Genomic DNA, 25,374 nt, shown 5'->3' on the forward strand with positions numbered 1-25,374 from the left:
TAGATCTTCATTAGAAAAGATTTTATTGAACCCTATTATTTTAAGCTTCCTTAACAACCACCATAACAACGGCACTATTTTTTACCTTTTCTAAAAAATAGTCCAAAATCCTATTTTTTTATATGAAAAATATATCTTATCAAAGAAATTGTATTTTCCATCGTTCAAAACAACTTTAGCATAAAAATAGTTACTGGAAAGCTAATAAATATATCATAAACTTTCTACAATGGCTAAGGCTTGCAGAGTTAAACAAAGAACTGAAGAAATGAGTGGATGAAGGTGTTATGTTACACCTATATGGAACTGAGATATCAGGAGTTAAAGTTTTGAACACATATTATTCTAGATATTTTTATATAGCAAATATATGTTAATATTTATGGAGGGATATAGTAACCAAACACTTAAGATTGTGTATGTAATATTTAATTTCATTAAAAAAATGTGTTGCACATGTTTTTGAATTTTGCATTTTTGGGACATAACGCCTTCATCCACTTATGTCTTCAATTAAAAATGATAAAAGGAAAAAAATATTTAATGTAAAAAAGTACTTTGTTGCAAATAATTTTGATACGGATGTAAATATGGAATCGAATATTGTGGATATGAACATAAATGTTACTACAAGTGTTGAAGATGTAAATGTTAATATAGAAACCAATTTATTTTAACGTCATTAATTCTGATGAAATATTTGCTTTTATTAGAAAAATAAAAAAAATTTCGTCATTAAGACCAAAGTTATCTGCAATATAGTTACTGGATACCGTTTTATAGATTTAGAAATACTAAATTCTGTAGTTTTTACCCTTAGATGTCCAAATTGTATGTCATCTAAGTTGTTTCTCTCTGAGAATGAAAACAAGAGAAAAGGTCTAGCGTCTTCTCTTTATCTTAACTGCTGTGTATGCGATTATTCAAGAGAATTTTACACCTCAACATCGAATATTCAAAAAAGTTTTGATATTAATACCAGGGCTGTATAAGCTATGAGATCATGTGTTCAAGTCCATTCTGGATTCTCAAGATTTGTCTCTTTAATGGACATGACTTAACCAATGACTGCTAATAATTACAATAAAATTGTTTTAAAACTAATGCAGTAAAATCTGTAGCTGAAGACACTATGATGGATGCTTCTTAAGAATTAAAAGATTTGATGAGTAATCTTAACAAGACAATATTGGAGCGTATACCAAAAGGCCATTATATCTCGCTTACACATCTTCAACTTGACACTTTTAATGCAGTTGTCCATTTTAAAATTGGTAGACAAGCTAGTGTTTTAATCTAAGAAGAAATGAATTTAAGACCTGGAAAGTATTTGTTAGAAAGATGTAGGAAAATTAATCAAAAGAGGTTTTACTTAGCCATATATAAAAACACAGAATAATCAAAGAAATCCGAACTAGTAATTTGTGGAAAAAAGAAGAGTCGATATGACAAATATCTTGAAAATGAGCGAACCCCATATTAAATTGGTGCATTTTAAGATTTAAACTTTTTTATTATATATAGATTTGCATATTTATTTACACTATTTCGAAATTTTTAATGCTAGCATTTTTAAAAGCTGTTTTTCTCAGATGAAGACTTTTTAAGACGCCGGCCAGCATATCTAAATAACTAAAAGTGGTGTTAAGCTAAAATTTTAAGTATGAATTTGTTTGATTGTCTTCTGTGATATAAGCCTGATAGATTTTTTAAAAAATTGAATCCATTCCTTAAATAGGTAAACAAAGTCATAAAATCCGGTCAATTTTTTACATGTACTCGGTCCAATATATTAGCCTATTAAAAATTATTATGAAAAATCTGCTTCGCTCATATCACAAAACCACTTTGTTAGAACAAGTATGCAAAAAAAGTTTTGTCAAAGTTGTTTACATCTTTAGATACGTTGGCCGGGGTCTTTTAATATTTTGGTGTTTTTGGTACGTGCCACAGCTACCATTTGACCAAAAAAATAGATTTTTTTTGTTTCTTTTAGTTAATTTTGTTATTTACTTTATGTATATGAAGTTAAGTTTGTAAAGTATTGATATTTGCTGGAAAAAATTCTTCGGGGGGGTTTTCCACCTTCATGAAAAAAACGTTTTGTCCATATCCTTAACAACGTAAAATTAAAAAAACCTCAATGAAAACAATCACAGAATTGCGGTGTTAAAGGTCATTAATAAATACTTTTATACTTTTTTTTCTTGAATAGCGTCATTATTTTTGTTTTTAAATTGTATATTATCGTCGGGATGGTGGAAAAACTTATTAAGTCTAGAGTGTCTAATTGGAGATAATCGAAAAAAATAGTTTTAATATACTATCTTAAGTTTTAAGACGGACTAAAAACTTTTTATTCAAGAAGGTTAAGTCAAGTAGACCAACACACATAAGACGTCTTTTAGTAATGTTAAAGTCGTCTTTTAGCCATCTTAAAGACGCCTTTTCTAGCTAAAAAAAGACGTCTTGAAGATGTCTTAAAAAGGTCTATGTTGTGCATCAAAAAGACATTTTACAAAAAACTGCTTTAAGTGAATAAAGATGTCGTACTCGGTACGTCGTAGACGGCCTAAAGATTTATTCAATTATATTTTAAGAGAACTTTATAGAATTAAGTACCCAGATACTTTTTGGTTTATGTTGGCCCAATGTCATATGCCGACATAATACCAACCAAAAATACAAATCTTGCGTTTTAAAAGGAAATATTTATTTTAAATTATCACCGAATGTTATATTTTACATTTGGGCATAAAAATAAAATAATTAATTAAAAATATTTATGATTTTAGAGTGCTGTTGGGCCAACGTTGGACCTAGGATGCAAACATTGATTCTTAAAAAGTAAAATTAATAAAAAACGACTATTTGGGCCAACGGTGGTCCATCATTCATGTTAAAAATACTCCATGTTGTAGATACCCGAAAAATATTTTAACGAAATCTTGACTTACTTAAGCGTGCTGTTGGCATCCTGCGCATAAAATTTATTTTATTATTTTAAAATACTTTTATTGAGATATATTTTTATGAAGAATATAGTAATAAAATAATAACAATAAAAGATGTGAAATAAATTTCTAATAAATAATATCAAAGATGTGAAATCAAAAATAATGAAGTTTTGGATCTATTCTTTTAGATGCTAACCTTTTTTTTTGTAAATATATATATATATATATATATATATATATATATATATATATATATATATATATATATATATATATATTTATATATGTAAACGGTACATAGTTCTTAACTGTTTAATTTGACCCCTTTTCACTTGTATTGAAATTTTATTGTATTAAAATTGTTTTACAATAAGTGTTAAATTAATAATGGAATCAAATAATCAATCAAGATCAAGATACTTTTCAAAGAGGCGACGAATATCTAAAGCTATAGCTTCTATAATGAAATATATATCTGAAACAGAAACAGAATGGAAAACAAATAGAGCTTCTATTATTAAAGATGAGTTGAATACTTCATCAAGTTGTGACAGTAATTCAGAAAATGTTATCCCCAATTTTTCATTTATTTATAAAATAGAAAATGAATTAGATGGAAGGTTTTATAATGATTATACTTATGATGACTTTTTTCAACAGAGTAAGTACAGCAGTGATAACGAAACAGTTAATAGTGAGTTGATCCAGTTAGAACTTTTAGAGCAGTTGCGTGAGTGGTCTGTTAAGTTTGGTATAACACATGTATCATTAACATCACTATTAAAACTATATGAATTCACATCACCCCTTGTTGCCTCTAGATTCCAGAACACTGCTTAAAACTCCACGTAGTGTTGTAGTTAGAGAACGTGGCAATGGATCTTACTATTATTTAGGACTGCGCAGTGGTATTGAATGCTTTCTCTGTAACAACACGACAGATGAAAGTGTGATAACATTATGTTTAAATGTTGATGGCATTCCCTTATCTAAAAGTACTTTAGATCAATTTTGGCCAATACTATGTTATGTTATGCAATCTAAAAATCCAAAACCATTTGTTGTTGGTATATACATGGGTAAAACAAAGCCAGACTCACTTTATGAATATTTTGACCAATTTATTACCGAAGCTAAAGAATTGTTGTTACAAGGTATTTTATATAACGGAACTCTTTACACTATACAAATAGGTGCTTTTGTTTGAGACACACCTGCGAGAGCTTTTTTGAAAAATATTAAGCTTCACAGTGGATATTCTGCCTGTGAGAAATGTGTGGTTGAAGGTGAATGGTGCGGAAGAGTAATATTCACAGATGTGAATTGCCCATTACGTACCAATGAAAGTTTTTCTGCAATGGATGACCCAGAACACCATAAAGGTTCAACTCCATTACTTGAGCTTGGAATAGGCATGGTGACAGGTTTTCCAATTGATTATATGCATCTAGTCTGTATAGGTGTTGTTGGTAAGTTAGTTAAGCAGTGGATAGGTTAAGGTGGTCTTATGGGCCGTTACCCTGCAAAAAAAACTGCTGAAATTTCAGATAAACTAATTAGCATGGCTAAATGTTTTCCAAGTGAGTTTTCTCGTAAACCACGTGCTATTCATGAAATTAGTTATTGGAAAGCAACTGAGCATAGAAATTTCCTTCTATATTCTGGTATTGCTGCATTAAATGGAATTGTTGATGATGATGTTTATAAACATTTTTTGTTGTTGGTCTGTGGAGAAAGTATTTTAGTGAACCCTCTACTATGTAAAACTCATTCAGAGTACGCTGGCAGTCTCCTCAAATTGTTTGTTCAGCATGCACACATTTTGTACGGAAAAGAATTTTTAGTGTATAATGTTCACAATCTTGTGCATTTAGCCTCAGACGCACAAAGATTTGGTCCTCTTGACAGTTTTAGTGCATTTCCATTCGAAAACTTTTTGGGAAAGCTAAAAAAGTTGATAAGAAAACCTAAGCAGCCAATACAGCAAGTTGTAAAACGATTAGCTGAGATGAAAAGTTTTTCTGTAGAACAAGATACGATTTCCTATGAGTTTGTTATGTCTGGCAAACATGAGCAAGGTCCCATTTTATCAATATTTTCAAATTGTGCTCAGTATTTAAAGTTGAAAACTAGCTGTTTTTTAATAAGTGTTTCTGAATGTTATAAAGACTTGTGTGTTACAAAGCAAAAATCAGTATTGCCTTGTTAAAAACATTGTTGTTCAAGATAGTAAAATCATTTTTACTCTGCCATAAATTTATTTCATCAAATGATTATTTTGACTACCCCCTACAATCAAGCTGCCTACACATAGTGTAGTAAAAGATGTAAACACGGACCTGATTATTTTTCCAGTGTCGGATATAATAACCAAGTGTATACTTATAAAGTTGGATAACACTAGATATCTTGCTTTACCTTTCATTCACACATATTCCTGAATTTCTTATTTCATAAAAAAAATATAGAGATTACGCAATTAACATGTATTGTTGATAGTTATATTAGATAATTATACAATTGAAGCATTTGATTATTTGTCTTTAAACAGTTTTTTGTTTTACGTTATTTTGATTTTTATATATTGTTGTGTGACACACAGTTTAAAGTTTATTAATTTAGAAAAACTATGGCTGGTGGTAAATATATAATTGTAGAGTTTGTTGGAGATGAAGTAGAACCTGTTCCTTTAACGTGGTTGTCTGGAGATAAAAAGTATTGTTATTGGCCACCATATCATATTACTTCAAAGATAAAAAAAGCTGTTCTTACTTCTTAAATACCTAATACAGACAATAGGTCTATGCATGAAGTGATTCGATCATTTGGAACTGCGGGTTTTTCTTAACATTGCACTTGAACTGTCTGTTCAAACAAAAAATTATGTTTATTTCTTAATAATATTTGATTAATTTATGGAATGAACTTTTTAAATGAATTTTTTTTTGTCTTGAAAATTAAAAACAAAATGAAATATGCAACTAAGTTGTGTTAATAGATACATATGAAAAAGCAATAGAAATTGCAACAAGGGCTGAATTAACCTCTACAACAGAAGTTGAAGATAATGTTTTAGATTTTAAAGTACGAAGTCGAGCATCAAAATGAATGCTTTTCATAGTTTGGAAGAATTTAAATTTGTTCATGATGAAAGTCACAAGGAAGTTAGAGTAGCAAAGAACAAAAAAAGTCTGTTGCCATTTGCTCCCACTGTTCCTTCTGGACTTCCTTCTGCCATTAGTAAGAATACACTTTATTTTCCGTTTGTAAATATTTTTATTATGAATAATACACGATACCGTCTTAATTATCAAATTTAACAGTAAGATAAAGACTTACAATTTTGTTTAGAATACCAATAAAAAGTGTTTGTTTATTTTTAACCTTATTATTCTTTAATAATCTGCTTCATGCAATCATTTAAAATAATCCAGATGGTGGACTAATACTTTTTGTGCTCTTCCTAAGTCATTTGATACTATTCATTATCCATAATAGTTGCTTACAAGGATATTTTTTCCCAAAAAATTATATTTTTACGCAGAAAAAAGTCAACGGGTGCACAAAAATGTTCATTGTTACTGTGAATATCTGGTTTAACTTGTCCTTGTGAGTGACACTATAGTTATATATATATATATATATAAATTTTTCAAGGTAAAAAAAGATATTTTTTTTAGATAGCTCTACACCAAATTTGGTTGAAATAAGACCATTTATCAATGCACCCAAAAGGTGGTCACACTTTACATTAAATGATGACAAATTGTCTCCAAAACATTTATCAGGTTAATTAAAAATAAATTATCTTTATAATTTATATAAAATGTATACTCAATAGTGTATAAAATATTTTATAATACTTATGTGAAAATTAGGTTCTTTGTCACAGTGAAGGTAACCTAGCCCACGTAGAACAATTAATATTTTACTTTTAAAATATATTTACTACAATATTTATAGGTATTAACCAACATATGTTGCAACTGATAGTTGAACAAAAGGAGGAGATCAAAGAGCTATGCATGGAAATAAAGACATGCAATGCAATGTTGAATGAAGTATTAAAAAAACTTGAAGTATGCTCTCAGAACACTAAAGCTCCAGAAGGTTTTAAAATATCAGCGACTTGGGCAGAGACTAAAGATTTTGATGACAAACTTGAATGTAGTGACTTTAAAAATCCTATGGTAAATTCAACTTATTAAATTAGTTAGCTCAACAAACAAATAGTTTACTAGATACAAAATTTTTTAAACGTTAAAAAAATATAACTGTCGTTAAGTTTTTGCTAATAAGCTATTTAAAAAGTTTTGTATTTTAAATTTCAGATTGCTTTTCTAGGAATGACTGGTGGAACTGATGTAAAATATACAGCTAGAAACGTCTTAAAAAGTTTGTTTACGCATGAATTGGCACTTGAAATGAACTGGATGGGGAAAAATGGAAAACACAGTTTTTGTTCATTGGCATTGAGCAATGTCGTAATACAAGCAGTTCGCTCCAATTTTAGGGCAGCTAAAGCAACAAATCATGAAATAAAAAATGCTATTATGAACTGTTATCGCTATGCCAAAGATAGAAACGGTGGTAGGGCGCGACCTTTGAAAAGACCGCGTGCTGATCCAGATAGTGAAGATGAATACAATGACTAGGTCATCAATTAGATGTACACGTTCGCTTTTTTAGTTAAAATGTAATAAAATGTTGATATATTTTTTTTTTGTTTATAACATTCCTCCCTACTTCTTATCTTTTCATTTGCAATAATTTGCATAATGTTAGGTGCAATCGACCCGTATAACTGACAATTATCAGAGATAGCAATATAATTATGTTAAGCCACCACATTGACCCGATGTCGCGCAAAGTATAATGCCAATGTTGGCCCGTACTAGTTAGCCATTTTTGGGCCGATGTTGTTCGTTGTATCACGCCAATGTTGGCCCATAGCAGAAAGCCAACATCGGACCAACGTTAAGATAGTTGGCTGCCAACAATGGGCCGATGTTGGGCCAATCAGTTTATGCTATCTGGGTAATGGTATATTTAAGTTGCTACTACCGATTATAGTGGGTATTGACATCAATAATAACACCTTAAACCAAGTTCAAGTTCTTACTGTGTTTAATAGAAACATTATTACAGAAGAAAAAAAAAACTATTTAAAAAAAAGAATAATAAACTTAAAAAGGTACCTGTAATACTATTAGTTGGATTGTTACCAAATGAAGACTCCATGGAAGAAACGGTACGGTCACACTTTTTCATTTTGAGATAATTCGTTATTAAACTTTTAAACCTATATAAGTTTTGAATTTTTTGGAAAAATGTGTGCATTTTTAAAGTATATTGCAAAAATAACCATTTTTGTATACAATTAAAGTTATATTTTCAATTTAATTGAAATAATTTTTAATTTAGACTTTCTTTTTTAAGTGAAGTTTTTTTTGGACTGCCGTTTTTTCCCCGGTATAAAGTCTTTTTTAGTCTTTAGATCAAGTAAAAGGTGAAATTATCAATTTTTTTTGTATTAGCTTATAAACAAAATTAGACAGGAGCTTTTTTATCAACAGACTTCGCCACTGGAATCTTATTTCGACCTTAAAACAGTCTTGGGGCCAGTATAAATTAAAAGTACTTTTTTGTTGTTGATGACAAAATGCAATTTCTCTTTTTAATTCTAAGGTTTAAAGCCTTGCTCAAACAGATTTCGCAAAACTGTATGTAGAAACAGGTATTTATTGGATGGAGTCTTTCCTGATAATAAATGAGCTTTAAATTGTTATTGATAAATACAATCTAACCAAAAAAATAATATTTATGTTTATTCTCAATTTTTATCTTAATATTTATATTTCATCTTGTAATTATAAATTATATTAGTTGTTTCAGTTTAAATGCGCAGAAAGAAAAAACAAATGAACTTTTAAAAATCCTTTAAGAAATGTTAACAAAAAAATAGAAAAAAAAAAAAAAAAGTACTAATTACAAATGAAAGGTGTCTATTTATTCCTCATCTGCAGAACCAATATTTTTATGAAATGTTTTGACAAGCGTCTGATAGTAAGGCAGAGAATCATAAAACTCTATATAGGATCTGAACATTTTTAATATTTGTAGGTCTCTGTACTTTGCCTCAAAGATACAAAGTTTTGCATTATTTAGAATTGGGATCTCAGCTTTTACAGCTCTCTTCCTATTATTTTTCAAATTTGTTTTTAACAATAATCCATTCCACGAATCACGATGAAGCATAATGCCAGTTGAGTCTCCTCTATAACAAATTTCACGAACGGGACGTGTTAGAATTGGACATTTGTTCTTATAAAATCAGTTTTATTTTTTATCATATCTTGGATCAGTTCTACAATTTGAAATATAGTGGGTCTTTTACGAATATTTCTGAATGTGTTAATCCAATCTGATGGAACACATGCGGGTGCTTTGCAATTAGTTAACCCCATATCTTTATCACATTCCATGTAAGAATATCCGCTTTCTGGCAACAAAACTTTAATGAAGACAAACCTTTTTTATTTTCATGAATAAGGAAATCCCTAAAATGAATTAATGTATAACTTTTGTTTTGGCCGGCACATGAATTAAAAAATAGCTCTACAGATCGAATTTCTTTGTATGAATGCTTCATAAAAAAATCATATAACATTGAAGCTACCTCACCAGGCCCTTTTATAGAAATAGTTTCATCATAACAATACAAAAAAACTTCATTACTTTAAACCACGTGAATCTTAAATAAATAAAATGCCAATTTTCTTCTGTAGTAAAAGTCATTGGTAAATAGATTTGGCAAGTTGAGATTTTTTCGGAAGTCAAAAGCAATAGACTCAAATCTTTGTTCCCTTAGTGCTTTAAATTGTGCATTTTGTTTTCTAAAATAAAATAATTCTGCTTTTTTGTGGTGTTATTCTTTCTGTAATTCTATCTCATCTAATTGTTGTTTAAGCTTTTTGCATTCTGAATTAAAAGATAGTTTAATTTTTATTGCTTCGATTTTAATTTTAAACTCATCACATTTAGAGCAAGTGTCAGTCCAAGGGTACCAAAAAGAAATGTTAAAACTAGTGTTAAATATATTGTGATAAGATTCATATGAAAATTTATCATTTCCATACTTGATTTTAAACAGGTTTAATATCTTGGTAATATTCAGTTCCTCAGGAAGATTTATTTGTCTAGTTTTATTTTGAGCTTAAAAATAAAATATGTGATTACATTTCTTCTTTTAGAGCTCTCGACTTCCGATAGAAGAAATGTGATCACATATCTTATTTTTAAGTTCAGGAGTAAAATTTTTACAATGATTTTTGTGTTTTCCTCTTTGAAAAAACGTTATTTTTACATATGATTAAAGTTATTGAAAACTTGCAGTAAGTGTAAAGATTTAATAATTAATGTGTTCAATAAAAAATTATAATTTGCCTGTGTTTAAAAGACTTCTTTTTATTGTCTCCAATCTTCCCTTTTTTATCCCTAAGATTAAAGTAAATGCAGAAATGCAAACTTGAACAAACGAACTCTTATTCGTAATTACCTCGATTTTTTTTTTTTTTTTTTACCACCCTTTGTTTTTCTGTCACTGCAGACTAAACAGTCTTTGACATTTTTACTTGGAACTTGTGCAATAAAACGTAGCTTTTGGTTGAGGCGTTCATTGTCATCTAATGATGATCGCCTTCCTCTTCGTTCATTTTTGTGGATTTTACAACTCTATCTTTGAATCCAATAGTACTTTCATCAATTGTAATGTTACAAGATAGGAGAAAATTTTAGAACAGGAATTTTTCATTTCTGATACAACTTGATGCACTTTCCTTGCACGTCAATTCAATTTATTAGACGGATTTGATGATGGGGATACCTGTAGCATCCAATGTAACTGAAGAAACCGAATTCGAGAGAAAACTGCTGAAAAATGGCATGTAGTTCAGGCAATCACAAGAGAAATAATGTTTTATGCTTCATTTTTCATTCAGAGCCATATTCAAACTAGTACCAAAGTAAGCATGAATTTCTTCAAGTGTCTCATCTTTCCATTTATGCCAAATAGAATGATATTCCAAATCGTTATTTTTAAGTTTTGACTCAGCATAACGATTAGTTTGAGTTACAATATCTGCAAGTTACTCATTAGTAAAAAATAACTTGAAAAAATCTAGTTCACGTGCTGTTTATTGCATGCTGAGGGCCTACATTTGCTACTGTAAATGGCAATGCTTCAAATGCTGGAGTATCTTGCACTTCTTTTGTCCATCCTATGTTCAAAGCAGGTCCATTATCATCAGTTTCATTTAGTTCAATATCTTCCTCTGACTTGATATTTCTGAGAATTCAGTCTCAGATTCACTAAAAGTGTATTCACTGTCGCTTTCAGTTCTTGTTTCATCAAATGCCTTCAATACTTCTTCGGTTGTATAACGTTTCCTTGCCATTTTTAAATAAATTTTTATAAAAGTTTCTAAGTGTATAAGTAAGGTTAGAGGTTTAAAAAATGTTATTGAAAAGCACTAAGTTGAAAACACTCTATAATATTACCCTTTGAACCTTAAATTAATTAAACATTAAACATCAACATAGTAGATGTTCCGTGGCAAGGGACATGAGACCGCAACAACAATGTCATGATGTCTCGTCACGCGGGACATTGGACCGCAAATGGTTAAATTAAGATTAACCAGATTATCTGTTACTATTTTGAAAAACAAAGTCCTAGAGCTATCAATATAAGTCTTGATAATTAAAAAAATAAGGAAGTAAACTTGGTGGATTGATGTCTTTTTGAAAATACCGAGCAATTATTACATTCTTAAAAATAGTTCTTTGGGCTGGTAGTTTTTTGTATAATGAAGAAAAGAGATTCCATCAACCTTTAAGTATCCATCAAATCATTTATTTGATTTGAATTCAAATAAAAAATATACTATTGTGGTTAGTAAAGTGTAAAAAGTCAAAAGTTTCAAAATGTGACCCTGCCGTTTCTTACCATGGAATCTTCAATTATCAAACCCCGCCAATTGAGCGAATAACTTGCTAGAGTCCATATTTGTCACAGGAGAAGTGAGGCTATTAGTGCTGGCGAGGCAGCGACATGTTTCTTTAAACATTCTGTGATTTAATGAGTCGTTCGAGTATAAGAGGTTGTTTCTACTCATTTTTGCATTATCCACCCTCGTAGGGTTGAGTGCAGGTAAGCTGAAATATTTGAATTGTACAAGTTAAATATTGATTTCAAACAACCAGTTGATTAGTGCACCTATTTTCTGGGTTCTCCTATGGCATATGATTTTTTTGAAAGCCAGAGCAAAACGTCCTTGAAAACTCACAGCAGTTTTAGCCGCAATTAAGGCAGAAGAATCTCAAACTCTAGCGCTACATTATTGAGAGAATAGTTTACAGATGCTCCTGTGTCAGTAGAAATGTTAACTTGTGATCGATTGCTGAATACAATCTCATATTGCAGTTGATTCCCAAAGCTTGAAGAGTGGAAAGGACCTCTACCTGTAACCATTTCAAAGCTATTAACACCACCAGCGTTCGCCCCAGTGACGACGCTAGTGGTGTTACATTTGCTATGATCTGCCTGACATCAGGATCAAATTTGCCAGGATCTGCCTCATCATAACTAACTTACATCAGACAATCAGGAGAGACTCTTTGGGAGGCAGACAGATATATTAGTCTCATATACCCCATTAATCACCATAGGACTGAAGAGTTCTTTCCCCTGCATCTTGATAATCAGCTTATCCACTATGGCGCAACGAATATCGTTTACAAAACGAGAGTTGAGGTCCGTGCTTCTCGTTAGAGTAACATCAAAGATCAGACGTACAGTGCCAAGCATCACAATCATTTCATTGCTTAGGCTTGTGAACCAATTCTGCAATGTTTGACAATAAGAACTTGCTAAAGAGCTGACGGGCAAAGTTAACATAGTTTTCAACCTTTCACCACGGATGGCGTGTAGCGTCATCATCTCCCTGTTGGGATTGAGGTGCATGCCTTACAAGCTGGATGGAGAAGCCATCGTGGTTTAATGGGGACACAATATTTGGAGAACAACCCGATTCTCTTATTTAGCTAGCTGCATTTCATTTAAAGTTGTACTAATTTAAGAAGCGGATTTCCGGTAGATGTGGGTAAGGAAACCCCACTCATATCCAAAGAAACTGATTGGGCGGAAGAGGAGCTAGTTGGATTAGTTCGTGAAACGAAGATTGATAAAGTTCTTGTTGAATTACTCTTTGTTCCATCTGAACTTCCTCCAGCTACCCCCAGCCGGAGAAGACATTGTTAATAGAAGCACAAGGATCTTTGAAGCCATGTATCTTAAGGGCACATTCTATTAGGTAGTGAAAAAGATTTATGAGGGATACCCATCAGTCACTATTGATTCTGGCCATGTCAAAGGAGAATTTCTAATCAAAGATGGTTAGAAAAGGGGTTAAATAATATTTGAACTCAATTACAAATATATTTTGAATGGGAAAAAAGGTTTTATAGCTGTCGCGTATAAAAATAGGAACACATTTGGGAAGTTTAAGTTCTATGATTGGGAAAAACTATGCAGAGATATGAAGAAAGCTGTTGGGGTTAAAGGAGTCTATATAAATATCTACATTTAGCAAAAGGCATCTTAAACTTTTTGGAAGAAACGATGTGAGAAATAATCAATCCTAAACCGAAGAGCGCCGATTGTCTTTCGAACAGTCTCGAAAGAATCTCCGGGTCACTCAGGGATTTGGGAATCTTGACTTATCCAACAGATAAAGCCTCAAACAAGCTGAAAAGAATCGGGCAGCTAATAGATAATGAAAATATTAAAAAAGATTTAGCTGAGAAGGAAATAAAGAGGATTGAGCGAAAAATCCAGATGATCAAGGAGGAGATGTCGGAAAGAGGTTTCTGAACATCGAACAGAACATAAAAATCTTGAAGAAAAAAAATATGTTGATGCTAAAGCTCGGATAAAGAAACTACAGGGAGGCTTAAAAAGCCAGTTCGCACAGATACGCGACCTCTTTGAAAGGATAACAGGAGGAAGGGGTAAGTACATTGACATTCACTAAAAAAATAAGAGCAATATTCCTGGAACAGGGAATCATGAAAGGTTCGGTGCTGACAGCTATTACCAAATCAATAGTCTGGCTAGTTAATAGTCTAGTTAGAGTTCCACCAACCGCTCCAGATGTATCACCACCTGGGCCTGTCAAAACGTCCAGGGCCTGATCCTAAAGATAAAAAAGGGCCTTAAACAAGTTTTATAGACGTGCTGCAATGGCTCGCGGGGAAGACTGCTGACGTATTACCTGGCATACTCGTCTCTATAACTGCCTGGATAATCCGAGTCGCAGCCAAATTTGTAGGATTTCTTTAGAATCTCTAACTTGCTCTCCTCGCTGGTGTGGGACATATGATTGCTGCAGTAGATAATTACAACCAAAGACGCGTTAGATCAAGAGCAGTTGGAGAAAAGAAGGATTAGATAATTATAGTCTTGGGAGATGCAGGTTTTCCTGGCGGGCTAGTCCCGGGCGGTATAGTTCCTGTCGTGATTTGGGACCCGTCAAAGTTCGTACCGAAAGAAAACTCCATAGGAATACCGGAACTGGCAGACATACTAGCAAATGGGAGTGATGGTATTTATACTTCCATGATGTGCATCTATCCTAGCTCTGAATTCAATGAAAAATTTGTCTACACCCCAGCACATTGTTTACCTAACTTGATATAGCTAACTTGTTTACCTAAATAGACAACGTGAAACTCACGAATGATAAACCAATGCTTACTAATGGAATTTTCCGCTGTCCTCTTAGCATTGAAGACTTCGAGTCTCCGCTAAGCAATGTGAATCCTGACTTCTCATTCCGCGTATAATGTGAGTACGTGTAACAAACATTTTATTTCCCTATTCCTCGCGCTCCAGATACGTGGCGCGACCCACCTAACAAGATTATCTACCCAATCGTGATAGGCTTTGAGATGAGTATAACTAAGGCTGGGTGTGGGGCTTGGATGGCCATGCTCTACTATAGTAATCCTTTAACTAGAGCACTATATAGGTTCCACGTGTAGTACACAATCAGAAGGATCTTCTGGCAATGGTGTTCCCCTACTAAATCCAAAGATTTTGATCACTGGAATATTAATGCTCATATGAGAGGTCTGAGCAAAATTGGAAAAGAGTTCGACATTCATGTGGGGGAGGAAAAACAATCATGATAGAGTTTAATTGGGAAAGAATTATGCCCCTCAATAGGATTGGGATCACAATCATGGTTTTTGTAATATAACAAACGCAGACTTGTGTAGGACAGAAGAACTGGTGAGTTTTTCGCCATAAAAATGGCTGCTGGTCAAGTTCCTGAAATTACAAAAGGGGTAACTAAATCAGGTTTTAGATCTTAGAAACTATAAGGGGTTACATCGTGTGTGTTCTGTCAGCTCAGTTGGCAGCTCCTTAAAGCATGTTTAGGTCTTCAGCCAGCGCATAGGATGCGTAAAAGTATTTTTGTTCGTCGTTGAGAGTGTCCATAAAGGTCCATGTATCGAATGCGAGTATAGCTTTGGTGAGGGCAACCTGAGTATTATTAGCGTCATAGAATTTAAAGTTTATATGGTCTATGCAATTTTCAGATCGCATTTTCCGCCACGACTTATTGTTTAGATCCCTCAACGCTAAGAGGGCTGAGTTATTGTGGGCGACAGCATCGGGAACTGTGCGAGACCTACCTTAGAAACATGAACAACTCGAGTCAGCAGTGTCACATAAGACTAAGAAACATCATAGTTCCTGGAGGCCCTGATGTAAATTTCACTTATCCGTGAGCAATCTGAAATTTTCATGACGGGTTTGTTAAGACACTCAAAGTCAGTATATACGCCGATTGGCGCGCTTATCTGCCTTTTAGCTATTCTTAAATTTTAGTGTATTTTTGCCGAACTCCTACATCATTGTCATTTGACGTTTTCAACTGATGCCTAGACAATTCTTGCTGTGAGCCTCCAGAAGGTGAGCTCTCGAGAAACATGCAGGCATCGTCGGCAAGGGTGCTTCAAACCCATACATTTACTCGTACGATAGCACATCTCTGCCAGATTCTTGATCCAGAGAAAGTGTGTTCCATTTGGATTAGCCTTATCTACTATTAGTAGGAGGTCAATGGCCATGCCTTCCAACTCGTTGTTATGAATTGAGTACAACTCTTTCTCCCATGTGAAGATGTACACCAAGAGCCCGGAGTTCAGACGCTCAAAACTTTCGACATCTGCGACCCTCACCGGGAAATCAATTCCTGTGAAGTTGAGCTCACGTAGATACTGACTGGGCTTGGATATTTCGCGGATAGAATGGCTCTCTCAAAGAATCTGTTATCCCTATTCTTCCCGTTAATAAGGGAGTGTCTGCGGATGTATGATGGTATCTTGACATGGCTAAAACCGAGGAACAGGCATTACTAGGCAGTGCCAATGTCCAGCGATTTACAGCTAACGAGGCTCCAGCCAGATTTTTCGTTTACGTACGCTTCCAGCCACTCTATGATCTTTTCCCTCGATCTCACGAATATATCCTCAATTTCGTTTTTATTAAGGATCGTTATTGTGTCGCTCTTCAGGTAAAAGGTTTTCCTAACAGTTTCTACCCTATCATCGTCATAGACACTGCCGACAGTATATCTATCTTTTCCAAGTTTAGCCCTAAGGATGAGTGAGATTTTTTGCCCTCAATCCTCTATCTTCTTTTCCAATACTTCATGGATGCGGGAGCCATGTCAATCAGACACGCTGACGCATCAGACTATAGCCCATACCCTGGAGATGATTAGAGTCCAACCCTAAGACTCTGAGTGTTAGTCAAAACTACCATTATACATCTACTACACTAATCAACATTAAAGATTAAAAAGAAGAGAGGTAATATAACTATAGAAGTAGGTGAGTTGTTTTAAAGTCTTTGTGCAGAAGATCGAACGGAAAATAATATTTAGTGCTTAAAATGTAAAATATCTTTCAATTTATGCGCAGGAGTTAACAAAAAAACGATGAAGTATGTATGTGATGGCTGTGTTTAATGACAATTAACTCATTATTGAATTCCTTTTTTTTTTTATTAGCCATTAAATCTTAACAAAATGACCATTTTTGCTGAATTTGTTGTAAATAATAACCTAATAATTGTATTTTTGTAAATAAATAGACCTTTTTGCGATTTTAATTTTAGCGTAGTATTATTTACAATTTAAAATTAAAGTCTTTAAATGGCGATTTTTTCAAATCGCTGTATTACTAATATTTCATCTTCACAAAAAATTAAAATCCTCATTTTAGGAAAGATTATTTCATCTTTTTATGTCTATTAAAGACAGTGTTTACCCAAAAGGGACTTTAGTTTGAGTGAGAAACTAATACCCAGCTAGCCTATACAGACGGGTCCAGTACGGTATTGAACCGGGGATCTGGTATGGTTATCATCCGGGTTATGGCACCGGGAGTCAGACGGGAACCGTAAAGTTTTCCCGGGAGTTTACGCCACATCAACTGTATTAGAATTTACCTCATGCGTGAAAACTAAAATTGCCATTTTGTTGTGTGAAAGTTTTTGCGATATTTTGTTAATATTTTATTTCTTTTACGCTTTAAATTTGCTTCTTGTTCAAATAGTGGTAGATATTTTTTTGCATATATTTTTCAAATATTTCGTTAAAGTTATCCGTTTTTAAACTACTATTTTCGGATAAGAACAATTTTTTTACTGTTTGATTATAGTAAAATCTTACTTAGGATAATTTTTTTACTAACAGTATTTTAAGTATTACAGTTTCATTATATGTTTGCAGTAACTGCTTATAGATAATTCTATGTTAATTTTTGCAAAATGATTGAAGCATTAAGTTGAATACACTGGTTTTGAGTTGTCTGAGATACTGTAATTACACTACGCGAGAAAGCAATTACAAAGAGTGGACATTGCGCAGTTTCCTTAAAATCCTTTAAACATACTTTGAGCGGTATTTTTATGGACATATTTGAGTTGATTTGTAAAGTGTAAATTGAAGGCGAGTTTTTTGTGGATGGGAGTTTTTTATAAGAAGAGAAAATGTAGAGTTGAAACGCTGCGTTCGCCGCGAGAAAGCAACATATACGTTGTTAATAATTTTTATCGCATATAATTTATAAAATCTATCTTCATTTAATTTATAATAAAACTATTTTGGTAATTGGGGAATATTTATAACCTAATAAGATTTTATTACCCATGTTCTTTTTTTATATTATTTGTAATTATATTATTATCTATTTTTTGTTTGTTAATCAATTTTGTTAAATAACAGAAAAACATTTTGTAAAATTACGAAGATGTAAGTAACCTTACTATGAGTTTAGACAGAACAAAACGTAGAAAAATTGCTGTTGAAATAGCAAGAATAGTGAGAGAAGTATCATGCAATAAATCCGAGTTGTTGAATAATATTTTAGTGTTTAATTCTTCTAAATCATGTCCAATTGTCAAAAATACTTTGTTACTTGAGTCTTCTCCCAAAATTCCCGAAAATTAATGCTGGTCGGATGACAATATAAATTTACCTTTTATTAACTCTATCGTAAGTTTTGAAGAATCAAGTGATAACATTGAATGGAAAGCTTGTTTGCATGATGATTTAGACAAAGATGATATTGATGGCATCAATTGCGTAACAAAAGTATTAGATGAATTAAAGCAATGGACGATTGCATTTAACATGTATCATAGTGCTATAAATAATTTGCTTTAGATTTTACAAAAATCAAACTTAGGATTGACTAAAGATGCTAGAACAATTCTTAGAACTGATTGAAACATTATTATTGCTTCTGTAGCTGGTGGTGAATATTTTTGTAAAGGATTAAAAAACTGGTTACCTTTGCTCCTAAATAAATTTTCAATTTCATCTAATACTACACAGCTTACAATTCACATAAATATTGATGGTATTCCTTTACTTAACAGCTCAAACATTTCTCTGGCCAGTTCTTGGTTCGATTGTAGAACTTGAAGGCAACATTGTATTTCCTAGTTCTTCTCAGGAATGGTGGAGGCAGCTTGACACAATTTATCAAGCAAAACATGGCCTATTTAATGAGATCTAAGCAAGCGCGACAGTGTAACTTGATTTGCCAACGAGGCAAATTTAAATTTTGTGCACTGCAACGCTTTCAGATTTTGTTTAGTGAGTATTCATTTCAAATTTGTATGCCCACATTTAACAGCAACATATTAATCTTGAGTTATTTATTTAGATCAAAATATTTAGCCCAGAAAAGTAATACTTGCTAAATGGTATAATAATAATAATAATAATTTAACATGTATACTGCGGCATCAACATAATTGTTTTATATGTATTTAGGTGCTGCTAAACAAAACTTTGCCAAAAAGGTCATAACCAAGGAGATGCTTGAGAAGTAACTTTCTACGTGGTTTGGAAATTCACGGGATTGTGGGGAAGGGAGCCGAAAACCGAAAAGGAAGCATGCAACAGAACTAAATAAGAAGAACAGAATGTAATACAAGTTCCTGATGATGCAGTTAAAAATGTTAAAGAGTGAACAATGTTTTTTGATCTAGCATCAGTTAAGAATTTACAAACTGTTTGCAATCTGTGAAATCTGGTACGGTGGAGTTTTCCCGCCACGGCGCTTCTCCGTGCCTCATGGCAAATCCCTCTTGTTGTATTATATAGTTTAGTTGAAAATAAAGAGTATTAGCTGGAAAGACGTGTCTATATAAAAATTGAAAGTCTTTTCCCTGTCTTAAAATAGTTTATATTTTAAATTGGCGCCCGATGAGGGACTGAAAGTCTTTTCCCTGTCTTAAAATAGTTTATATTTTAAATTGGCGCCCGATGAGTAGAAAGTTGTTGCTTTATTGAGTTAGTTTAGTTCTTGTTTACATCGAGTTTGTTTAAACATCAACAAAGTTGTTTGACATAAGTTATAATTTCAGAGATTGTTTTGACATTCATACTCATTTATTATGGCAGCCTTAAATAGGAAAATATCGCGAAGAGCGGGTCTACAAAACGACATAAACGAAATTAATGAGGAAATCGAAACGAACTTGTTAAATAATGGTGATAATAATTTAGTCATTCTAAGAGGATTGAGGAACTCATTAAGTAGCAGTTTAATAGAACTTAGAGAAGTCGAGGAAGAAATTCTTAATTTAAAGGAGCCAGACGACATTGCTGAATTCGTCATTCAGTCCAAAAGATTTGTACGTCATTCTAATCAACTTCTTGCACAAATTGATTACAAAATAAATTTTCAAAAAGTGTCACCCAATTCTCAATCTGTTAGTTCACAAAGCATCTCATTTAACTGTAAATTGCCTAAATTAGAAATACAAACCTTTGATGGAAACCCTCTAAAATGGTATTCATTTTGGGACCAATTTAATGCCACCATTAATCAAAATGATTCCTTAAGTGAAATAGATAAATTTTCATATTTAAAAAAATATTTTCTTCATGCTCCTCTATCAGCCATATCAGGTTTAACATTATCAAATGAAAACTATAAAGAAGCAATTGATATTTTAAAGCAACGATATGCAGACCCTCAAGTGCAAATTACTGCACACATGGAAACCTTGTTAAAAGTTCGTCCTGTGACATCAATGGATAATCTTGAACAATTGAGGAAGCTTTATAACGAGATTGAAATCTGTATCAGAAATCTAAATTCATTAAAAATGGACATCACTTCATATGGTTGTCTATTTATACCTATTCTTAATGAAAGAATACCTGAAGAGTTAAAAATCCTTATTTCAAGAAGGTTTGGTAATAATATTTGGTTGTTAGAAAAAATGTTGGAATTTTTTAATGAAGAACTTTTAGTCAAAGAAAGATGTCAAAGTCTTCATGGACAGAAAGTACAGAAACGAAATAATGTGAATGGAAACATTCAATTTACTACACAAAACTTACATGCCCAAGGAGGTCAAGATTATAATAAGTGTTTGTATTGTCAAGGTAACCATTCCTCTACTAAATGCTGTGTAGTCACCAATATTGAAGCTCGTGTAGCCACTCTAAGAAAGTTAGCAAGGTGTTTTGTTTGTCTACGAAGTGGTCATATAAGCAAAAATTGTAGTAGTAATTTTGTATGCAATAAATGTGGTAAACGCCACCATATCTCAATCTGTCAAAAGGACAGTGATCAAAGTAAATATAAAAACCCAAAAAATCAAGAAGCAAAAGAAACTAATGCAACTCACACATGGTCAAACAACAGCAATGCTGTACTTCTTCAGACTGCCACAACTCAAGTTTCAGATTGTCAAAATTCTCAATCAAAAAAAGCGTGTTTAATGTTTGACAGTGGAAGTCAGTTTTCTTACATAACTGAAGAGTTTAGAAATGCCTTAAAACTAAAAACTTTACGAAAAGAGAGGCTCATTATTAATACCTTTGGAAACTCAGTTGGTCAAGTAAAAGAGTTAGATGTAATTCAACTTTATGTGAAACACAAGATTAACAAAGGGTGGACATATTTAGAAGCATTATGTATCCCAGAGATTTGCACCCCTATTAAAAGGCAAAATATTGCAGAAGCCGTCAATAATTATAAACATTTGAAACATTTAGCACTAGCAAACAATAAATTTAATACCACAATGAGTATTGATATTTTAGTTGGAATTGACTTTTACTATTCCTTTATCACTGGTGAAGTAGTTCGTGGTTCTGATGGTCCGGTTGCCATTAAATCATCATTAGGCTGGATTTTGGCAGGCCAAAGCAAGTTATCAATTCCAATTGACTCAAATAAACATTTTAACAGTCATTCCATGAAGTGTAGTGTTCTTCCTTTACGTAGTAATGTTGATAGTGAATTAAAAAACCAATTGGAAAAATTTTGGGAGCTTGAGTCCATTGGTGAGTTTAAGGACAGTGTTATGCATCAATTTGAAAAAGATATAAAATTTAATGGTAAAAGATACGTCACAAAATTACCCTTCAGACCAGACCATGTAATGCTGCCTGATAATTTTAACATAGCAAAGAAACGTTTAGAAAACCTGTATAAAAGGTTAAAATCGAATGAAAAGTTGTTAAATGACTATAATAAGATATTCACACAATATGAGAAAGATGGTATAATAGAAAGGGTTACAGGTGATGAAATTATAAAACCACCTGGATCAGTATGTTATCTTCCACATCATCCTGTTGTTAGAGAAGAAAAAGAAACAACAAAAATGCGTGCTGTTTTTGATGCTTCATGGGCTGTAAATTTTCCTTCATTAAATGATATTTTATACCCTGGTCCAAACTTACTCTCAAAGATATTTGACATTCTTATTAGATTTCGTTTGAATGTTTTTGGTATTACGGCTGATATCAAGCAAGCCTTTTTGAATATAGAAATTGTTCCTGAACATAGAGATTTTGTTCGTTTACTTTGGTTCAGTAATTTAAGTCATGATGGTCAATTAGTTATTTATCGATTTACTCGTGTTGTGTTTGGTCTTACTTCAAGTCCATTTATTTTAAATGGAACAATACAGCATCATCTCAATAAGTTTTTGTGTTCTAACCCCGAATTTGTTAAAAAGATCTTACCTGATTGGTATGTGGATGACTTAGTTTGTGGGTGTGACAGTTTAAGTGATGGTATACAGTTTTATCATACAGCAAAAGATATTATGCTAAAAGGAGGTTTAGAACTTAGGAAATGGACAACAAATAATTTAGAATTACAAAGCCACATTAATAACATTGAAGGAATTAACGTTGATAATGATGAATACAGTAAATATGATAAAGTCAATATAAATACTCCATTGAATAATAAAATGATTTTGGGAAATGGTTGGGACATTAAAAATGACCAGTTTGTGTTTAAGTTTCAATCACTTTTAGAAAAAGAGAAGTTGTTACCCAAGACGAAAAGAAACATTTTACGTTTGGCTGCATCAATCTACAATCCTCTTGGGCTCATATCACCAATTACTACTCGTGTTAAAACTATATTTCAAATACTTTGTAAGGATAAACTGGAATGGGATGAGGAGATTCCTGATAGCGTCAAGTTTCTATGGGAGTCCTTTGTATTACAGCTTTCAAAAATTCAGCATATATGCTTTCCACGATACGCTATAAGAGAAATTAAAGAAGATATTATATCAATAGAGTTACATGCCTTTTCAGACAGTTCAACCCAAGCATACGCTTCTGTTATTTATATTCGTGCTATATCAAGAGCATCAATAAAAACCTGCTTACTAACCTCAAAAACTAAAGTTGCACCACTTAAACCCTTGTCCATCCCGCGATTAGAACTGTTAGGTTGTCATTTGTCATCCAAACTCATGAAACAGGTCAGACATTCCATTGGCAATAAGGTTATTGTATCAAAAATTGTAGCATGGTCAGATTCTTTAGTCGCATTACATTGGATAAAAGGTAGATCATGTTGTTGGAAACCATGGGTAGAAAATAGAGTAGTAAAAATTAGGGAGATAATTGGTTGTGATAGTTGGCACTTTGTTCAGGGTGAAATTAATCCAGCTGACATTCCTACTCGTCCTGATGATTTGTCTCATTGTAAAAGCAGTAGATGGGTGGATGGCCCAGAATTTCTTAGGGAGGAAAGTGTCATTTTTCCAATGTTTGAGTTTGATAAGAATCATTTAATAGGAGAAGCTGATAAAGAATGTAGTAAGCATGGTAAAATAGTTGATTCAGAGGTAGTTAGCAATTTGTCTTCGTGTACTTTGTTTTGTGGGGAAGTTGTCCTCAAAAACATAATTGATATAAACAGGTATAGCTCTCTACAACATTTAGTTAGAGTCACCGCATATGTTTTACGTTTTGCAAAAAAATTGTTAAAGAACATTAGAAATGTTAATGACAATAGCTTAACATGTGATACACTGACAGTTGATGAGTACAATTATGGTTTACATCTATGGGTTAAAGAACATCAAAATGAGATTTGTAAGGATGAAAAATTTAATAAAGTAAGAACTGCATTTAATTTGTTTGACGACCAATATGGTTTATTACGACTAAAAGGACGTTATTGTAACAGTGAAGTTTTAAATTTTGATCAAAAGCACCCTATCCTTTTGCTGAAAAGCAGTTATTTGTGTTATCTCGTAATTCAAGAGGCCCACAAAAGGGTATTCCATCAAGGCATCGAAAGCACCCTTAATGAAGTACGAAAATTATTTTGGATCACCCAAGGTAGGAAGACTGTTAAATCAGTGTTACACAAATGCTACATCTGTAAATTCTTCCAAGGACGAACAATAAAAAAAAGGGGTGAACCTGATCTTCCAGAATTCCGAATACAATCAACCAGGAGCTTTAAATATACTGGACTTGATTATGCTGGTCCATTGTTTATAAAGGAAGATAATGAAAGAGCTAATGTGTTAAAGGTGTATGTATTATTATTGACTTGTGCAACAACTAGAGCAATTCATTTAGAGTTAACAAATGATCTTCAGACACCTTCATTTTTAAGAGCTTTGAGAAGATTCATATCCAGAAGAGGAAGTCCTGAACTTTTAATAAGCGATAATGCAAAAACCTTCAAGGCAAAACCGGTGCGTGAATTTATGTTAAATAGAGGCATCCGACAACAATTTATTCTTTCTGCTTCACCTTGGTGGGGTGGGTTTTATGAGCGATTAGTACGTTCTGTAAAACTTTGTCTCAAGAAAACCTTATGCAAAGAAATAGTTTCATATGATGAGTTGTTGTCAGTTTTATGTGAAGTTGAGTATTCGATTAATCAGCGACCGTTAGTTTATGTTAGTGATGAGGACTTGTGTGAATCATTAACTCCATTCCATCTAATGTTTGGTGCTGACATTTCTCGTAGAGAGTGTATAATATCAGATAATGTACCGATCTGTTCATATCCACAAGACTGCTCCAATCGAACAAAATATATTAGAAAACTGTTTGAAAGTATTTGGAATAGATTTTATAATAGTTACCTGAACGAACTGAGACAACATAATTTGTACAGGAAAGAATGCACTGCCTCAAATAACTGCCAATTATCCAAAGGTGACATTGTATTAATCAAAGGTGAAAACAAAATTCCCCGTGGACAATGGAGGATTGGAAAAATTGAAAAGTTAATCACTGGTCGAGATGGAGTTGTACGAGGAGCAGAGTTAGCCGTTATTTCTAAGGAGAAAAGATGTACGAAAACTGTTAGGCCTTTACAGAAATTAATTCCTCTAGAAGTTAGTACAACACAAAATGTTGAAGAGTTAACACAAGAAAATGAATCTGAAAATACCAAACAATTTGGAGCTACTCGTCCGAAGCGTAGAGCAGCACTTGTCGGAGAAGAAACTAGAAGAATCTTTGAACAACTTTATTAA

At 32.7% G+C, this 25,374-nt stretch overlaps 1 protein-coding gene and 2 pseudogenes across 1 annotated transcript; 2 read left to right on the top strand and 1 right to left on the bottom strand.

Annotated features, from left to right (window-relative positions):
* The first annotated feature begins 3,344 nt into the window (after positions 1-3,344).
* LOC149892949 (uncharacterized) lies at positions 3,345-7,612 on the top strand (annotated as a pseudogene).
* A 1,354-nt stretch (positions 7,613-8,966) lies between these two features.
* On the bottom strand, positions 8,967-12,489 carry LOC149892950 (uncharacterized; annotated as a pseudogene).
* Positions 12,490-19,998: 7,509 nt separating this feature from the next.
* Positions 19,999-25,374, top strand: LOC149892951 (uncharacterized). The gene has a single exon (XM_090086491.1). It carries the CDS (start codon positions 19,999-20,001, stop codon positions 25,372-25,374), a length of 5,376 nt encoding a protein of 1,791 aa, XP_089942617.1.

Source organism: Hydra viridissima, unplaced genomic scaffold, assembly GCF_058129835.1.
Source record: "Hydra viridissima isolate aposymbiotic clone 2 unplaced genomic scaffold, HvirCarnegie_v1 scaffold_1, whole genome shotgun sequence".
NCBI classification, from domain to species: Eukaryota; Metazoa; Cnidaria; class Hydrozoa; order Anthoathecata; family Hydridae; genus Hydra; species Hydra viridissima.

Excerpts from the sequence above, each read along its gene's own strand:
- LOC149892951 (XM_090086491.1), top strand. The coding sequence starts at position 19,999 with ATGGCAGCCTTAAATAGGAAAATATCGCGAAGAGCGGGTCTACAAAAC.